At 43.3% G+C, this 19116-nt stretch overlaps 1 protein-coding gene across 2 annotated transcripts in view; it reads right to left on the bottom strand.

Moving 5' to 3' along the window:
• ST3GAL6 (ST3 beta-galactoside alpha-2,3-sialyltransferase 6) overlaps positions 1-19116 on the bottom strand; it is a 323183-nt gene that overhangs the window by 111169 nt on the left and 192898 nt on the right. For both annotated transcript variants that reach the window (XM_082245491.1, XM_082245492.1), the window contains one exon: positions 16698-16763. In XM_082245491.1, the coding sequence (XP_082101617.1) occupies positions 16698-16763 (66 nt within the window). The remainder of the gene's footprint in view (positions 1-16697; positions 16764-19116) is intronic.

Genomic DNA, 19116 nt, shown 5'->3' with positions numbered 1-19116 from the left:
ACTGCTGGAACACCTCCGGATGGAGGGACCATTCCCCTGCATCCAAGGCCTGTCGACTGAGGTAATCCGCCTGCCAATTTTCCACTCCTGGAATGTGAACAGAGGAGAGCGTGGGAACAAAGCGTTCCACCCAACGAAGGATTCCTGCCACTTCCAAGGCCACAAGGACATATTTGGTGCCCCCTCGGTGATTGACATAAGCCATGGCATTGTCCGATTGAATGCGCACTGGACAACCCTGCAGGTACTCGGTCCAGTGGACTAGGCAAAGCCGGCTCGCTCTCAGCTCCAGAACATTGATTAGTAAACCTGGATTCCTCCAGGGACTAGGCTCCTTGAGCAGAACTCCCCCCCACACGGACAGACTTGCATCAGTGGTGACAATTGTCCAATACAGTGGGGAGAAAAAGTATTTGATACACTGCAGATTTTGCAGGTTTTCCTACTTACAAAGCATGTAGGGGACTATAATTTTTATCATAGGTGCTCTTCAACTGTGAGAAACTCTAAAACAAATATCCAGAAAATCCCATTGTATGATTAAGTAATTAATTTGATACTTCAGAAAAGCAGAACTTAATATTTGGTACAGAAAACTTTGTTTGCAATTACAGAAATCATACGTTTCCTGTAGTTCTTGACCAGGTTTGCACATACTGCAGCAGGGATTTTGGTCCACTCCTCCGTACAGAGCTTCTCCAGATCCTTCAGGTTTCAGGGCTGTCGCTGGGCAATATGGACTTTCAGCTCCCTCCAAAGATTTTCTATTGGGTTCAGCTCTGGAGACTGGCTAGGCCACTCCAGGACCTTGAGATGCTTCTTACGGAGCCACTCCTTAGTTGCCCTGGCTGTGTGTTTCGGGTCATTGTCATGCTGGAAGACCCAGCCATGACCCATCTTCAATGCTCTTACTGAAGGAAAGAGGTTGTTGGTCAAGATCCCGCGATACATGGCCTCATCTATTCTCCCCATAATACGGTGCAGTCATGCTGTCCCCTTTGCAGAAAAGCATCCCCAAAGAATGATGTTTCCCCCTCCATGCTTCATGGACGGGATGGTGTTCTTGGGGTTGCACTCATCCTTCTTCCTCCAAACACAGCGAGTAGGGTTGAGACCAAAAAGCTCTATTTTTGTCTCATCAGACCACATGACCTTCTCCCATTCCTCCTCTGGATCATTCAGATGGTCATTGGCATACTTCAGACAGGCCTGGACATGCACTGGCTTGAGCAGGGGGACCTTGCGTGTGCTGCAGGATTTTAATCCATGACGGCGTAGTGTGTTACTAATGGTTTTCTTTGTGACTGTGGTCCAAGCTCTCTTCAGGTCATTGACCAGGTTCTGCCATGAAGTTCTGGGCTGATCCCTCACCTTCCTCACGATCACCGATGCCCCACGAGTTGTTGCCTTCTCACCAAGCTGCTTGTCTATTGTCCTGTAGCCCATCCCAGCCTTGTGCAGGTTTACAATTTTTTCCCTGATGTCCTTACACAGCCCTCTGGTGTTGGCCATTGTGGAGAGGTTGGAGTCTGTTTGATTGAGTGTGTGGACAGGTGTCTTTTATACAGGTAACAAGTTCAAACAGGTGCAGTTAATACAGGTAATGAGTGGAAAACAGGAGGGCTTCTTAAAGAAAAAAATAACAGGTCCGTGAGAACAGAATTCTTACTGGTTGGTAGGTGATCAAATACTTGTGTCATGCAATAAAATGCAAATTAATTATTTAAAAATCATACAATGTGATTTTCTGGATTTTTGTTTTAGATTGCGCCTCTCACAGTTGAAGAGTACATATGAATAAATTACAGACCTCTACATGCTTTGCAAGTAGGAAAACTTGCAAACTCGGCAGCGTATCAAATACTTGTTCTCCCCACTGTATATAGGGAGAAAGGAGTTTCCTTGCTTGAGCATCGGGGACCGAAGCCACCAGAGCAGGGACTCCTTGGTCACCGGGTTAGCTGGATCTGACTGTCCAGGGAATTCGGATTCTTGTTCCATTTGAGAAGGATTTCCTTCTGGAGGATCCTCGTATAGAATTGAGCGAAGGGGACCGAAGGGGATGACACCATCAGTCCCAGAACTCTCATACAGTTCAGAAGGAACAACCATTTGCTGGACAGCAACAGCTGAACCGCAGTCTGGAGTTTTTCCAAAGAAACACCCTGGCTGAGGACAAGTCCAAAGTCAGGCCCAGGTAGTCCAGTCTCATGGAAGGGACCAAGGGCGACTTTTGAAGGTTCAGAATTCAGAATTCTCCAGATGATTTCCAAATTTGTTTCCGGCACCGTAGACTCTGCACGGAGAAGCAGATCATCCAAGTAACCCAGGACCGATATCCCCCGCTGCCGCAACAGCCCCAGGATCGGCCCAAAACGGGAGCAGTGTCCAGCGAGGCATCGCAAACAAATTGCAGCCCCTGCACCAGATGGTCCAATAGCTCTTTAAAGGCAGGCAGGAGACATTTTCCCTCCAAGTCACAGCAAAGTAACCTAGCCCATTCATTCAATCTTTGCGTGACAAGGGCAACCGTAAACCGGTCTCAGTACAGACCCCGCCAGGGTGTACATATTGCGGGCCACAGACTCCACCTTCCTATCCTCCGTATCCTTAAAGGACGGGGAATCCTCCACCGGAATCCCAGTAGGTTTATTCAGCCTTGAGAACGGAGGGTCCACCACAGGTGGCACAGTCCACTTCTTTATCAGGGACTCCTCAAAAGGGTAGCATCTAGCAATCCGCTGAGGCACCCCAGAGGAAAGCTTTGAGCAGTCCCATTCTGTTTTGAGCATGGTGTCAAAATACGTAGGAGAGGGAAAAACCTTTGCCACTCTGGATGGCTTGTAAGTGCCAAACGTAACCTCCGCCTCAGTCGCAGCTGCGTCCTCCATTTTTAGGGTCTCACGCACAGAAACAACTAGTGCGTCCACCAGCACCTTATCTTGCATGGTAGTGGAGGTAGAAATGTCATCCTCACTATCAGAGGAGACAGGGCGCAAGGTTGTGGACCCGGCAGGGAGACCCACGTCTGTGGTGGCTGATACAGACTCAGAACCTGAGACATCAGAGGAGGCAGGGGTAGGAGGAGGGGGGCGTTTCTTAGCACCTCGCCCTTTAAAGGCCACCTCTACCCGGGACAAAAACGCTTCCAGGACCGCCAAAATTGCATCTGTAGACAGCTGGGGCCTGCGGCCTACCCGAGAGGGTCAGGTGGGGGTACAAGATCTGCAGGGTCCATGTTGCACAAGGGGAACCCGTCAAGAAAGGCTAAAAAAAGTGACACAAGTTTTTTTTTTTTTCTTCAAAAAGTCCCACCATGCTACAGTACCTAGATGCAGCAGGAGGCCCAGAACGTCTGCACAGCACGCGTCAGCAGCGGCTCGATCCAAAAGAGGAAGGTTCTGAGAAACAGCCCAGGGTACCCACAAAGAAACGACTCCCAATCTGATTCCTACAGAGAGAACAATTGCAAAATGGCCGTGCCGGGTGTACTTATATGTATCAGAGACTGCGTCCTTCAATGAATGATAGAGAAACAAGATTTATCCAAGAGCAGCTTCCTGCTGTACTACAATAGACTGATGACTAACACAGAAAGTCATCTAAAAACATTACCAAAGAGCAAATGCAAGAATGAGTAAGATGACAAACCCTTCACCCTACACCTTGGTATATATGCAAACAGCCATTTCATGCAATCTTGTGTAAAATATTTAAAGCTGAGGTGTCATTTGTTTATGGTTTGCTTTACCTGCCCCCTCCCCCACACCCCACAAATCCTGTAGCTGCTAATTTTTTTTTTACCTGTCTAGAGATCCAGCACTGTCCTCACCCAGGCTAGTTCGTCACCAGCCTTTAAATTCTCGGCACCAGCATATTAACTGTGGGTAGCTGGCTGTTCAGCTTGCGGCTTCACAGCCGGCTACCCACTGCACATGCGCTTTGTGAATGGTCCCGCAGTCTCCTGTGGGAGAGAGAAGAACTAGGTACCTGCAACCCCCCCTCTAAAAAATAATGATCTGCCAAATGTGGCCGAAAAGCGGGGAGATACTATTTATTTATTAAAACAGGTTTTTATTAGATACTTTAATTTAGTCACCTGTCTTTGCTGAGTCTCTATGCAATGTAGGCAGATCACGGCTGGTGGGAGGAACTAAAAGGGTACTGCACATAGCTTCCTGATATATTATTATTATTATACAGGATTTATATAGCGCCAACAGTTTGCGCAGCGCTTTACAATGTGAGGGAAGACAATACAGTTACAATACAATTCAAAACAGGAGGAACTAGAGGGCCCTGCTCGTTAGAGCTTACAATCTAGAAGGGAGGGTATATATCACAGCATCCTGCCTGATGCAAGCAGTCGACTGGCTCTTGGGAGACTTTATGCAAATAACAAAATGCCTTCATGGGTTAATATCAGCATGGGGGATAGGGGAATCGTAGACGGGATGTATTAGTATGCTGAGAATCCATGACTGACAGGGACAGTAAGGCTGGAGAGGAAATGGCTAGAGTATGTGAGACATCCTCCAGTCAGGAAATAAGGTGATATCTATCTGACTTGCTGCAGCTTCTAATGTACATTATGAGACACTAACAGTGTGCAGTAAAAACAGGAGCAAACAATTTCAGTACAGGAGAGAAGCCCATACGGCTGTGCAAGACTAAAGGCAAAACTGGTGTATAGCTTTAAACTGCATTATGACAGATAGCAATGATTTCTTCTTTGTGGCATTTAATAGGCTTGTCAGCCATAGCTTTACACACCTTACAGTGAACAGAACATATCTGGGAAGACTGTCACGCAAAGTAAATAAATATTGCTCATCAAGCTGTAAACTTTACAGTCTGAATGCAATTACGTTTGTGGCATTGTGAAAGTGTCTTGTAACTAGATATGCGTGTCTAGTAAGATCGGCGGCCAGAACAAATCAGTTTTACAATAAATTCTTTAACCTATGGCACAAAGCTTCTGAGATGTACGCACAGTTCTGGCAGAGCCACATGATCTCACAATGAGGTAGGCCTCTTACACTTCTTACAGATGATGTGGCCCCATCCCCTACCACATGATCAGACAGCAATCTTGGCTATCCCATACAGCCTGCTCAGGTCGGGATAGTTGTCTAACGAAACTCAAAGAGGAGTCATCTACAGTTTACCGCAAGGGCACAATATCATTCAATAATACTAGCACAAGCAAATGTTTACTGTTCTTACAAATCAGAAAGTGCTAACATCTCTACCCAGAGCATCTCTACACTGAGCATCTTTCAAATCCTTCTACCCCTCCCTCTCTATCCTCCTATTTTGAGAAACACTGTATTTGTCTGTTTTCTCCCATTTCTCTAAGGTTTGAAGTAATCCATTGGCCTTCTGGACCGGTGTCAATATTTCTTGACGACTTCTCTGCCTGGCTACCCCTACTTTCTCTCCTCTGAAAAACCCACTATCATTCTTGGTGAATTTTAACATCCCCAGCTAATGTTAACATCCCAACTTTTCAACCTGACTGCATCCTTTGAACCAACACAATGAACACAGTCCTCCACTCACTTTGAGGCCGAGTTCACATATGTGCGGCCGTGGGTTTGTGCCTGGGGTCCGATGTGTGTCTGTTCTCCAGTTCACCTACGATTCAGGTCTGAATTTTTGCCTGAATTCGCACCTGAAACAGACCAAAAAACACAACTTCACCCTTTTGCAATCTGCTCCGCGGGCGCCCCGGACCTGTGTTAACCAACTTCATTGGGTGCCGGTCACACTAGCATGCCATGCGAATTGAAAAGTTGGATGCAGGGAAACCTGCATCTGATTCACACACAATATGTGAACCTAGCCCGATGGTAATACCCTTTGACCCGGTTTTCTCCCATCTCTGCACCCCCTACAACCTCACCAACACAACGTTTCCGCTCTCTTACCACAACCTCATCACTTTCACAATGTCCTGATCGCCGACTACCTGTCCCTCAAAGCAGATAATTATCCGCAGAAACCTTCATCACGTTAATCCTTTTCTTTTCTACTCTGCAAATGACCACCTCCATGACAAAATCTCACCCTTGTCTTGCCATATCTGTCTACAACAGTTCACTTTCATCCACACACCGGATTCTCTTGCTCCTCTCACTATATGAAGTATCAGACCCCGACCATTACAACCTTGGCAGACTGACGACACCAGGAATCTTAAGAGACATACAGTATCTCACAAAAGTTAGTACACCCCTCTTATTTTTGTAAATATTTTATTATATCTTTTCATGTGACAACACTGAAGAAATTACACTTTGCTACAAAGTAAAGTAGTGAGTGTACAGCTGATATAACAGTGTAAATTTTCTCTGTTGTCGTGAAGGCACCTGGTTCTTATAGGTTAAAATCTGTAATTTACTTGCTGCCCCTTTAATTGTATAAATACAATAACTAAAATAAATAAACTGGTAAAAAGGCGCTGGTATAGATTAATATTCTTATTAAATTGGATATATTTGTGATGAATATTAAAGTGCTGGTTATGTGCAAATAATGCTGTGAATATTCAAAATAAAGTACTAGCAAATGTGCAAAATCGCTGTGAATATTGCTAAAAAGTGAAAATGTGTCCTTATCTCAATACTATACAGTGCAATCAATAGAATAATGGATATAGCTCATTGAGGTGCTAGACAGTGCAATAAATATATAATATATAAAATAAAAATAAAATTCCTCTAGGTGCTTGACAATAGTGGTATACTTATTATATCTTCAAAAAAATTGTCCCAAGAAAATATAAATACAATACTCCGTAGATAAATAAATTAGTAATATAAATAAAATATAATAGTGCTTCAATAGTGGTTCAAATGGTGAACTGTGTTCCAAAAAGTTCATGCAAATGGTGTAGGAGTTAATTTCATATAGATCAGGTGCTCCAGTGAGTAAGGGTGATAATCAATGCCTCTTACCAGATATTGGTAGGTCACATAGGCCTAAAGCGCCTGTGATCCTATTATATGGGTGGATCAGACCATTAAGACTCCTTCATTCCACATTATTTATTTGTATGGTTCCAAAAAAGAATTATTTTAAAGATGATAGGAAAATATAATCCTCCTTCTCCTCACTCCTCCTTTTATTATCTCTTGTAGATACGTATAAAGCCCATATGTAGGGAGACAAATGTGAAGCCAAAATAGTGTAATACTGTAATTTATTGTACAATTCAATAAATCAAAGATTGGCTGCTTACATATTTTTGTGCCCACCTGGCACAGGGCAATGCACATTGGTTGCTACTGGGTAGTAATAGGATCGGGGGGAACAGGATCTGCAGTCTCCTAATGCTCACTGATCTACATTCCTTGTTTCCCTTGTAACCTGGCAGTGGTCTGGCGTACGTTCCAATGCAGTAGGAGGTGACGTCGCTCTTACTCAAAGACTTCCGGGTTTAGCAGGGACCACAATGCATTTCGCTTATACTAGCGGCACCATGGTTTCCAGTATCATCGCTATAATGACAACACGAAAATCTATCTACTCCTCACCTGACTGCTTCGGTCTCCTCTCACATTTCTAAAGTTTTAACTGACATATCAGCATAGATGTCCCATAACTTCCTCAAACTCATTCTTTCTAAAACTGAGCTCATAATTTTTCCTCCTGCCCATGCCCCCTTTCCTGACTTCTCCATCAAGATTAATAATACTGCCATGAGTCCCTACCCTCATGCCAGGATGCTAGGTGTCATCTTGGACTCTGACCTGTCCTTTCAGACCCAAATGCAATCACTGTCCCAATCTTGCAGACGTCACCTCCGTAACATCTCCAAAATACACCCCTTTTTAACAGTTGAAACCACTAAGCAACTTATTCACTTGTTATCTCTCGCCTGAACTATTGCATCTCCCTCCTCATTGTTCCACAAAGTGCGTGGAAAGAAAGAGGTTATATGGTTGGTTCACCCTATAGGCAGAGAGACCAATTGGGTAGTTTCTGTAGATTTAAAGATTGTAATGAAAACATGTACAAATACAATGACATGCAGGTGTAAAGCATTAAATAATGATTACGAAGGTGACATTAAACATAGAAGACAAGACTGTACGCACATAAAACAAGAACTACAATGACCGTCCGGTGTAAATGTTGAACAATTGTCAGGGGCATAGAAATTCCACAGCTACTGCTGTATTTAGTCTTATAATAAGGTTATTCTTCCCTGACAAAATTCCCTTGGAAGCTCGAATCACAAGAAGGAAGTCCCAACACTCATTGGAGTGTACATGAGTAGCAAGAAACAGGGCAAATAGCTGGTTTGCAGGAAAAAATGTGAAATAATGTGTTCACAGACACAGGGAGAATCGTAACATCCTGAGCAAAATTGCAGAGTGTCCTGTTAAGCTGTTACACTGTTTAAAGGTAATCTTGCCATACACTGTATGAGTAGTGCAACTATGTTGCTTTACTTGACCAAAAATGAAAGACAGTTGCGAGGTAATAGGATGTAAATATTCATGATTCCACATATTCGTGGATTTCCTTATCTATTGAAGCCGGAGATGAGTCTGTATAGGAGGTCAGAGATGGTTTTCTGAGAGATTTATAGTCTCTAAGGCTAATGCATTAGTTCCCTGGTGTCTACCCTGCGATGACAGTGTATCCTGATAAGGGATACTGTATCCGCGGTTGATATGCTGCTGCAACTATGTTGCTTTCCTTGGGTTTGTAGATAGGGGAACAGAAAAATGGCTGAGAGCAATATAGAGATGCCTTTATGTTTAGTGTAGCGGAATCATGAGTATAGTTCCTGGTAATGAACGTGATTAGTCAGTTAATTGACACAATGCTCTTTTACCTTGCTGCCGTGATTTCAATCTGTTCGCCCTTGCATCTTGTTTCTTATGCGGAGAGTAGATCCCATGATGCAGAGTAGAATGTATAAAAGCCTTGGAGAACCCACCTGTGGTGTTAGCCCAAAGGTCCTCCGTGCACCAATACGGTTACCGGGACTTCACATCTGGTTCGACTTCCATCGGGAGTAAGAGATGAGACACCGCCGTACTTATGTGTGTACAGTCTTGCCTTCTATGTATGATGTATCTTTCTTAATGATTATTTAATGCTTTACACCTGCATGTCATTGTATTTGTACATGTTTTCATAACAATCATTAAATCTACAGAAACTACCCAATTGGTCTCTCTGCCTATACGATGAACCAACCATATAACCTCTTTCTTTCCATGCTCTTTGTGGAACATTTTTTGTATGCATGAGTCTGGTTAGGTTGGTCGTCACACACCAAGTGAAGCCATAACAGAGAAAGTTTTTCTGTATACATTTCCCCCTCCCATCATATTTTTTTATATGCAACTCCCTCCCTCATTGGCCTACCTCTCTGCAAGCTATCCCCCTCTTCATCCTATCATGAATGCTGCTACCAGACTCATCCACCTTACCACTCGTTCAGTGTCCACCTCCCCTCTCTGCCAATCCCTCCACCGACTTCCCATAGTCCAATGAATAAAATTCAAAACACTAACATACAAAGCCATTTACAACTCTGCCCCGAGCTACATCACCAATCTTGTCTCCAAATATCACCCCAAACCGCACCTCCCAAGACCTCCTGCTCTTTAACTTCCTTGTCTCCTCCTCCCATGTTCATCTTCAGAACTTCTCCAGTGCCTCTCCCATGGCACTCATCTGTCCAGTTATCTCCTTTTTGTGGGCGATCTCTGAAAGCTCATCTCTCCAGGGAGCCCTATCCTGCCTTCAGCTAACAACCGAATCTTCTACTTCCCTCATCAGTTCATCCCTCACACTTACTACCTTTTGTTTCACCAGCCCCTCCCTATTCGATTGTAAGCTCGCAGGAGCAGGTCCCGCCTAACCATATTGAATTGTCTCTCTTTATCTTGTAAAGTGCTGCGAAAACTGTTGGCACTATATAAATCCTATATAATAATAATAACCAGATATACACACTATATACTACCTTCTGACTTTACTTGGCAGAGGGGAATCTAGTTGGGATAATGGTTTATACCAAGTAGTGTACAACATACATTAGTGGAATCATCTTACCAGCTAAAGCGTACCTATAACCTAACAATATACAATACTGCAAACAAGGAAGGTAAGTCCTATAATCAATTTTTTTTAGTGATGACTCAGAACACAGAATCGCCACCCCCACCCCCCCCCCCACACTGACTTTCTGTGACGTCTGCGCTAAGATGGAAGTAAATGTTTTGGAGTCCCCTGCAACTGGATTTAATTTTTAGTAGGATGCTCCACAGGGGTAACCTACTTCTACAAGGATGCAGACACTGCAGCTTTCTTCAATAAAACACCAAAAGTGCACCAGGTGGTTATAATAAACACAGATCCTCCCATTCGGAAATTTGTCTATAAAAACACAGTGAAACAAACTACTATTTCTTCAAAACAGGAAACAGTAGAAATCGGTTTCCAAGTTTGTTAAAGCCCTTGCAATGCACATTAACCATCCAGAGGGAAATGATTTTTCCTCAAGAAAAAATTAAAATGTAAAATTTTAAAAACTATACAAAAAAAAAAAGCAAATGTTTTAAAGCAGACCTCCAGTCCCCCCCCCCCCCCCAAAAAAAAAACATTAAAAGTCAGAAGCTACAAACACTGTAGCTGCTGGCTTTTACTATTAGGACAGGTACCTGTCCAGGGATCCTGCAGTGTCCTCACCCAAGCTGATTCTTGAATCGGCTCTAGGGTGTTGGCGCCATCTTGGTCTCAATGGGCTGGCTGCGGTGAGGGCCAAACGTCAAAGTGAGTTCCCCGCAGCAAACTTAGTAGGAAGTGGAAGTGGGTATCTGTCAAAACCAGGTACCTGCTTGCCCCCTCCCCACCAAAAGGTGCCACACATGGCTTTAAGTAGAGAAAAAAGAATGGGTCCCAATGCAGAAGAATGAATGGCCCCTACTGTAACAAACACACAAAACAAAGAAGCTGTTCATTCAAACTGCCATGATGTATACGGATGTACTCAACTGCTCGGTTGTTTTTGGGCATGGAAAAATATAACAACCTACATCAAATGTGGTGCAGAACAATGAAGTCCTTCTGGTGTGTTGGCCACGTTTGCTGGGTGCCAGTTAAAATGAATTTGCAACACGCATACACAATGCACTAAAGAACACTGTGGAAAAGTGTGCAGTACTGCAAGATACTGTGGGAACAGGATCCAAAAAAAAAAAACATAGGTACTTCACAACCATAATTGAACGTGTCTGCAAAGCTTTTCCCTTAGGATCTATCTGGAGAGCATTATTCACTTGAGTGTTCATTGTTGTGGTTGCTGGTATTTTGTTTTGTTGCTTTTGTTCCTCTACACAAATCTTTAAATGTGTCTCAAGTACATCCCCAACTGATCTTAGACACCAGCTATTTTTCTGTCCTTGACTTGCTTTCAAATCTGAAGATAGTGTACACTATCCCTAAAACCTTCAGCCTTAGTATATTTCATTGTGCACAGAATAGTATGTGTCGTCTTATGTACTGATGTGTCTGATACAAAAGCAAAGGTGTCCAAGTCATGATTAATTTTTTTCAGTACATTCATCACTGTTATTCTTGTCTCAGAGTCCATGCTAATTTGACGCTACTAACAGACTGAAGTCTTCTCATAGCAACCTACTTGGCCCAGAGATCTGAGGGCCATAAACACTGTGACCTCCTTTAGGCAGCACTTACAGTACTGAACGTATTGATGACGGTGATGACCTGTGTGTTGATCAACCACAGAGCCAATTGTGTAGGGGAGACCACAGATCTACCTCTGATCCTGATAGTACTAAATAAAATAGCTAACAATTGTGTTCGTAAAAAATGTTTAACCACTTAAGCCCCGGAAGATTTTACCCCCTTCCTGACCAGGGGGTATTTTGCGATTCGGCACTGCGTGACTTTAACGGACAATTGCGCGGTCGTGCGACGCTGTACCTAAACGAATTTGACGTCCTTTTTTTCCCACAAACAGAGCTTTCTTTTGGTGGTACTTGATCACCTGTGCGATTTTTTGATCACGCGCTATAAACAAAAAAAAGAGCGTCAATTTTGCAAAAATAACAATATTTTTCACATTTTTTTATATGAAATTCCCCCCAAAAAAAAAGTAAAAATCAAAATTTTTTAAAATTTTCGGCCAATTTGTTTATGCTACATATGTTTGGTAAAAAAAAAAAAACGCAAAAAGCGTATTTTTATTGGTTTGCGCAAAAGTTATCGCGTTTACTAACAAAGGGAAAGATTTTTGTCATTTTTGTTTTTTTTTTTTTTTAACGCGTAATGGCGGCGATCTGCGATTTTTTTTGCGGTACTGCGACATTGGGGCGGACAGATCGGACCCTTGACTGACATTTGTGACACTTTTGGGGTTACCAGTGACATTTCTACAGTAATCAGTGCTATACATATGCACTGTTACTGTAAAAATACACTGGTTGTGAAGGGGTTAACTTTATTTGGGAGGGAGGGGCTATGTGTATCCCTAGGGGCGTGCTTTCTACTGTGATTGGCTGTGGCTTGAGCTGTAAGGACACTGATCAACGGATCTACATACTAGATCCGTTTGATCAGTGTCTTTACAGCGAGGAGAATGACAGGTGGCTTGTTTACACAAGCTGCCTGACATTCTCCCTCTCCCCCGCCGATCGCCGAGTGACCGGCGGACATCGGGCCCGCTGGTCACACGCGCGGGTGGGGGTCCGTGACCACGCGGGGGCGCGCGCTCGCTCCCTAGACCCTCACAAGCTAGTGACGTAGCCCTACGTCACTTTGCCTGTGAGGGGATGACTGCCGACGTAGATCAGCGTTAGGCAGTCGGCAAGTGGTTAAAACTGCAAAAACAAGCACACGTCCTCAACTCAAAGTATAATATCCTAAATTTAGACTCAGTTTATATTCATATAAAGAAAAAACTGCAGATAACTAAACAAAAAAGCCTGTTTTTATTAAGCGATCACTTCAGAGACTTCATAACAAGATACTATACGGTCCTATTAATCATTCAACACTCATTTCCTCCAGTTTAATTCAGAAATGCTGATCCTGTTGTTCTTACATCCATTTCCTCAAAAACACAAATTTCTGAGAATTGCACAGATAACCATAACAAAAAGTTTGTAGCCATGATGCTGTGCTAACTATCATGAGGTTTAAGTTGAACTTCACTCTCTCAATCAACATTTGAATATTTTTAATCCTCGTGCTGCTAGCATTATCAAATAGATAGGAAAGTATATCATAATTACTTGTTTTAACCCTTTTTTTTTTTTATAACATTTCTTCAGTTACTTCATGGTTTCTTGCCTAGGCAAATTATGTCATATATCCCAGGAGTCTTAAGGGAGGGGAGGAAAAGGGGTTTTCTCAGCCAAGTACACCCTCCTGCCTGCATGCTTAAGCTAAGGGCAGATTGTTTCCAGGAAGTAAATGCTACAAGTCATTTGCCTTACTCAAGATGGCCACAGCCAGAAATGGTAAGAGGTTGTTTTTCAAAGTGATTTCTCAAGAAAGCATTGAGACATGGATAAATGGGAGAGTTTACTTTGAATATCAAAGGTGAAATAAATTGTGATTTGGTTTGTGGTGCTCCGATGCAGTGAAGATTAGCTTTACTGTATATTTCAATGATTTCACATTGTCCAAAAGCACAAACTGTTTTTAATCATGTTTACCAGAAAAAAAGCTTCTATTTCTCTCCACTCAAATGACATTTCACATCTTAACCATTTCAAAAGGACTTTTATCTAATATCAATAATAATAGGTAATATAATACTACAAAAAAACAAGAGTAACCAGTTCAGAACCATCAACAGTGCGGTCAAGTCATGGGTAGAATATAGGGTTTCCATCCGTCTGGATTTCACGGACCACATCGGATTAGAGAGCAGCGAGTGTGAGCGACATGTCACTGCTGACATCCACTGCTCCATAGGAGGTACATGGAGCATCCGATCAGGTACGCCTGAAAAAACTGGCAGGCGTGTAAGGGCCCCTAAAGCTGATTGCGTTGGGCAACATTTTGACTTTTATTCCAGTTTTCATAGCAACCAATCCTATCTTTTCCATCCGCCTGGAGGATCGGATGTAAACGGACAGGCGGTCCGTTGTCATCCAACCTCTCATAGAGGTGAGCAGGGTTCTGACAGCTTCGTCTCTGCAAAGTAAGCAGAGACTGAGCGGTCATCCGCCTTGTTCAACGGGGATCGACCCCCACTGAGAAAAATGGAGTCCGCCGGGCGTCCCACTGAAAAATGGAGTCCGCCGTGTGAAAGGACCCTTACTCTATTAAATGTAACAAGGTATCTGACTGTTTACCATTTCCTTCAGTTTTCATAGTACAGCCACATGTTTCCTTATGGCATTTGGGTGTTTTACACATACTCTTTAGGCTCCGTTCACATGTAGGCGTTGGCGTTTTTCAGGCGTTTGTTTATCGTTTTTCAGGCGTTTTACAGGCATTTTTGCAAGCGTTTTACAGGCGTTTTTTTGGGCGTTTTTAACAGGTGTTTTTGTGTAATGAGGTGACCAATGGAAAAGCAGAGTGTTTTTTTTACAACATTTGCAAAGGAACCTCCCAGGGACCTCCTCCTCTGCATTGGACCTCCTCTTCTGCATGATCTTTTTTTTTAATGGTTCTGGACATGCTACAGAGCTGAAACTTCACAGGTACACTTTTTAGACCCCCCAGACACTAAATCCGAAGAAATCATTTTTTTTTCTTTTTTTTATTTTTTCAATAATTGGCTCTCTATCAAAAACGACAATTTTTAAGAACTTTTTTTTGCCTGATTCATAGTCCCTGGGGCATGATCCAGAACCCTAGGCACTTTTTAGGGGCATTTATTGGGTTTTAGGGCTTCAAAATGGTGTTTTTTGATTCCATATATATATCTACATTACGGTCACCTTGGCATAGCAGAGTCAATTTACCCTAAACTACATTACGGTCACCTTGGCATGGAAGAGTTTGGTCACCCTGGCATAGTAGAGTTAGTTCACTGTAAACTACATTACAGTCACCCTGGTATGACAGCAGGCTACGTCAGCTAAACTTCGTTACGGTCACCCTGGTATGGCAGTAGGCTAAGTCAGCTAAACTTCGTTACGGTCACCCTGGTATGGCAGCAGGCTAAGTCAGTAAAGTTCATTACGGTCACCTTGTCATGGAAGAGTTTGGTCACCCTGGCATAGCAGAGTCAGTTCACCTAAACTTCGTTACGGTCACCTTGGCATGGAAGAGTTTGGTCACCCTGGCATAGTAGAGTCAGTTCACAGTCACCTTGAGTTCGGTCACCCTGGCATAGCAGAGTCAGTTCACCTAAACTACATTACGGTCACCTTGGCATGGAAGAGTTTGGTCACCCTGGCATAGTAGAGTCAGTTCACAGTCACCTTGAGTTCGGTCACCCTGGCACAGCAGAGTCAGTTCACCTAAACTACATTACGGTCACCTTGGCATGGAAGAGTTTGGTCACCCTGGCATAGTAGAGTCAGTTCACAGTCACCTTGAGTTCGGTCACCCTGGCACAGCAGAGTCAGTTCACCTAAACTACATTACGGTCACCTTGGCATGGAAGAGTTTGGTCACCCTGGCATAGTAGAGTCAGTTCACAGTCACCTTGAGTTCGGTCACCCTGGCATAGCAGAGTCAGTTCACCTAAACTACATTACGGTCACCTTGGCATGGAAGAGTTTGGTCACCCTGGCATAGTAGAGTCAGTTCACAGTCACCTTGAGTTCGGTCACCCTGGTATGGCAGCAGGCTAAGTCAGCTAAACTTCATTACGGTCACCCTGGTATGGCAGCAGGCTAAGTCAGTAAAGTTCATTACGGTCACCTTGGTATGGCAGGGTCTGGTCACCTAAACTGCCTAACTGCTGTTCTCCATGTTTCAGGAAAATGTGCTCACAGCAGAAGCATGCCAAGGGGGTGGAGAGCTGGGTGGAGAGTTGTGCTGTTTGAGCTGATCAGGAGCAACAAAACGCTTGTAAAACGCCTGTGAAACGCCAAATATCACTTTACATTGAGGTCTATGGGACAAAACGCCTGTGATCTGCCCAAAAAGAAGCTCAAGTACTTTTTTGAGCGTTGGGCGTTTTCCTTAGGGCGTCAAAACGCTCAGATGTGAACAGGGGTCATTGCAATGAATGGGATTTGTCTTGTTGGGCGTTTTGAGAGCTGATCAGTGAGCAGAAAAACGCTCCAAAAACGCCTACATGTGAACGGAGCCTTACTGGTGGGCTCAGAAAGTAATTTCCATGGCTGCATGTCTTCTAAAAAAAAAAAAAAAACCTTCAATTCACCTTCTGAAGATCCTGGCAATCACCAAAGAAACATTTTTCAACGCATTTCCTGAGAGGTACTGACAGGTCATTTTTTTCAGATGTTTTCACACAACCACAAGTTAAATGATTGGTAAGCTCCTTTCACATTGAGATTAGTCACTATATCTTTGGAACCATCTGGTAAGCCAGAAAATGTGGCCCACCTGTTGCTGCACTAGATAATATTGGAATCTGGTTGTTTGCAGTGGAAAGCAGAGAATTCTCAATGGTATTATAAATTAGAAATGTACCTGTACAACCCATTCTGTTAGTCTCTATACTTGTAAATAGAAGAGACCAAAACCATTTAGATTTGTTTGAAATGATAACTTACTTCAAAATGAGATGAAATTTCTCATTGTAACACGACTTGAATTCTTTGACTGAGTCTGTTGGTAACCTGAAAAAAGGATTGACACATTAAATATCCAACTTTAAAATTTGCATATTGATATCATGGCATCCTTAAAATGATATTTCCCAGGAATGCTGTAGAAAAAGTAACAGTTATTTATTTAAAAAAAAAAAAAAGAAGAACAACATACACAAACCTTTCTTGATTGATTGCTTTTTTACATACACTATAGAATTCATTTATAAAAAAAAAACAATAATCTACCAAAAACCTGGACGACTATTCGACCATCTCACCTATCCCTCACTTTCTTCTTTCACTTTCTTCACTTTTTCACTGGAATTAGAGGTGGGATCTTCAAAAAGCATCACTTTGTAGGTTTGAGTTTTTTGTTTTAAAGATCTGTTGAAGTCCCTGTTACCATAGTTGTATAAATAAGTTCTACCTCAACCAATAGTAATCAATTTGAATAATGTACTATATAATAAAGTGTGGACTTTCGGGAAAGTTGTATTTCAAAATACGGTACATTTAAATATTTTGTTTATGTCCCTTTTGGAGATTTTCTCTTACTTCCTGTCAAGGAGACACCATTATTACCCGATCAGGAAGTGAGGAGAATCTCCTCCTACGAGCAGTAACACTTGAAAGAGGTCCTCCCACTCTTAATTCTATCCAGAACTACTATAAATCCTTTGGCTGTAGTTAAAGATGAACTACAGCAGATAGAAAAGACAAAATAAAATGCACCTTGGTAAATAATATTACACGATTACAATTATTTTTTAAATTTAAATGATGCTGGTCAGCAAACAGAGGACATGGCAGGAAAAAACAAATCCTGGGACTCTGGAGTGGGGGTGAATACTGAAGCAAAAGATGTTTTTGTTATTTAATGGGCTGTTCATTTGTATCTTGCTTAAGGATTTAAGGGATAACTGTAAAAAGTGGATATTTGACTTACGGCCAAATCCATTTCTCTGATGTTCATTGACGGACACAGCTCTTTATCTTCTTGACCAATGGGTTATGCTGCCCCCTACAGGAGTAGGGCACTGGGCAGAAAAAAGCTTGACTACGCATATGGGGCAGTCCCAGGGGGTATACTCCCACTCTCAGCCATAGGCACTCAGTTTTGTTACAAGCAGTGTCATAAGGAAGCCAACTCCACAGAGGGGTGGGTGCTGTGTCTGTCAATGAACATCAGAGAAATGGATTTTACGGTAAGTCAAAAATCTCATTTTCTCGTTCGTTCATTAACGGACACAGCTCTATATCTTCTTCCATTGGGACGTCCCAAAGCAATGTCAAACATGAGGGGTGGGAACAGCAGCCAAAAATTCCAAAGGCAAAACCGTAGCCAACCAGGTAACATGGAGCTCAACCATAAACAACTGGAGCCCACCTGAAAAAAACAATACACCCTCAAAGAGGAACAGGTCCTCTAAACAGCAGCTTGCAACACCTTGTGGCCAAAAGAAGCATCCGCAGATGCCAACACATCTACCTCATAAAACTTTATCAAAGTGTGCACAGACGACCAGGAGGCCCTCTTGCAAACCTGCGTCACTGACGCCTGATGACGGAAGGCCCAGGAGGCACTAAGCACCCTAGTGGAGTGTGCCTTGACAGGGAAAGGAGGAACCTGACCCTGGATGGAATAGGCTTGAACCACCGTCTGTCTGATCCATCTGGAAATGGTTGCAGAGATCCGTCTGTGAGCACAAATAGAGAGTCTGACTTCCTGAAAGACTCTGTAGCTGCCAGGTACACCCAAACTGCCCGGACCACATCCAAGGCATAGAAGGCGATTTCCTTCGGCTGTTACGGCCTGGGACACAGGGAAGGCAACGCAATGTCTTCATTCAAATGAAAAAAAGAGACAACCTTTGGAAGGAACGACGGACAGGGGCAAAGAACCACTTTATCCCTGTGAATCACCAGAAAAGGTGAGCGACAGGATAACACTGTCAGCTCCAACACCCTGTGCACATAGGTGATAGCCACCAAAAAGGCCACCTACTGGGACAGCATAAGCAGGGGAATCCCCTGAATATTTTCTAAGGGAGGCTTCTGTAGAGCTGAAAGCACCAAATTGAGATCCCAAGGGGGCGACAGAGCCCTTCCTGGAGGGACCATATGTCAGAAATCCTAAAGAAAGGCACCCACCAGGGAATGTATGGCCAAAGGTCGTTGTAAGAAAACCTCAAAGTCGGCACCTGGCCCCTGATGATACTCAAGGCCAACTTCTGTCCACCCCCCCGCTGAAGGAAGGTTAGGATACGAGCCACCGAGAAGGAGCGAGGATGAACCCCAAGCGGCTCACACTTTGCAATGTACGTCTTCCATGTACGATGGTAGACCTTCCTAGAAGTAGATTTCCTAGCTTCCAACAGTG

Source organism: Pelophylax lessonae (genome assembly GCF_965119305.1).
Source record: "Pelophylax lessonae genome assembly, chromosome: 2".
NCBI lineage: Eukaryota > Metazoa > Chordata > Amphibia > Anura > Ranidae > Pelophylax > Pelophylax lessonae.
Note: the sequence above shows the minus strand (reverse complement) of the source record. Positions and strands in the feature narration are given on the sequence as shown.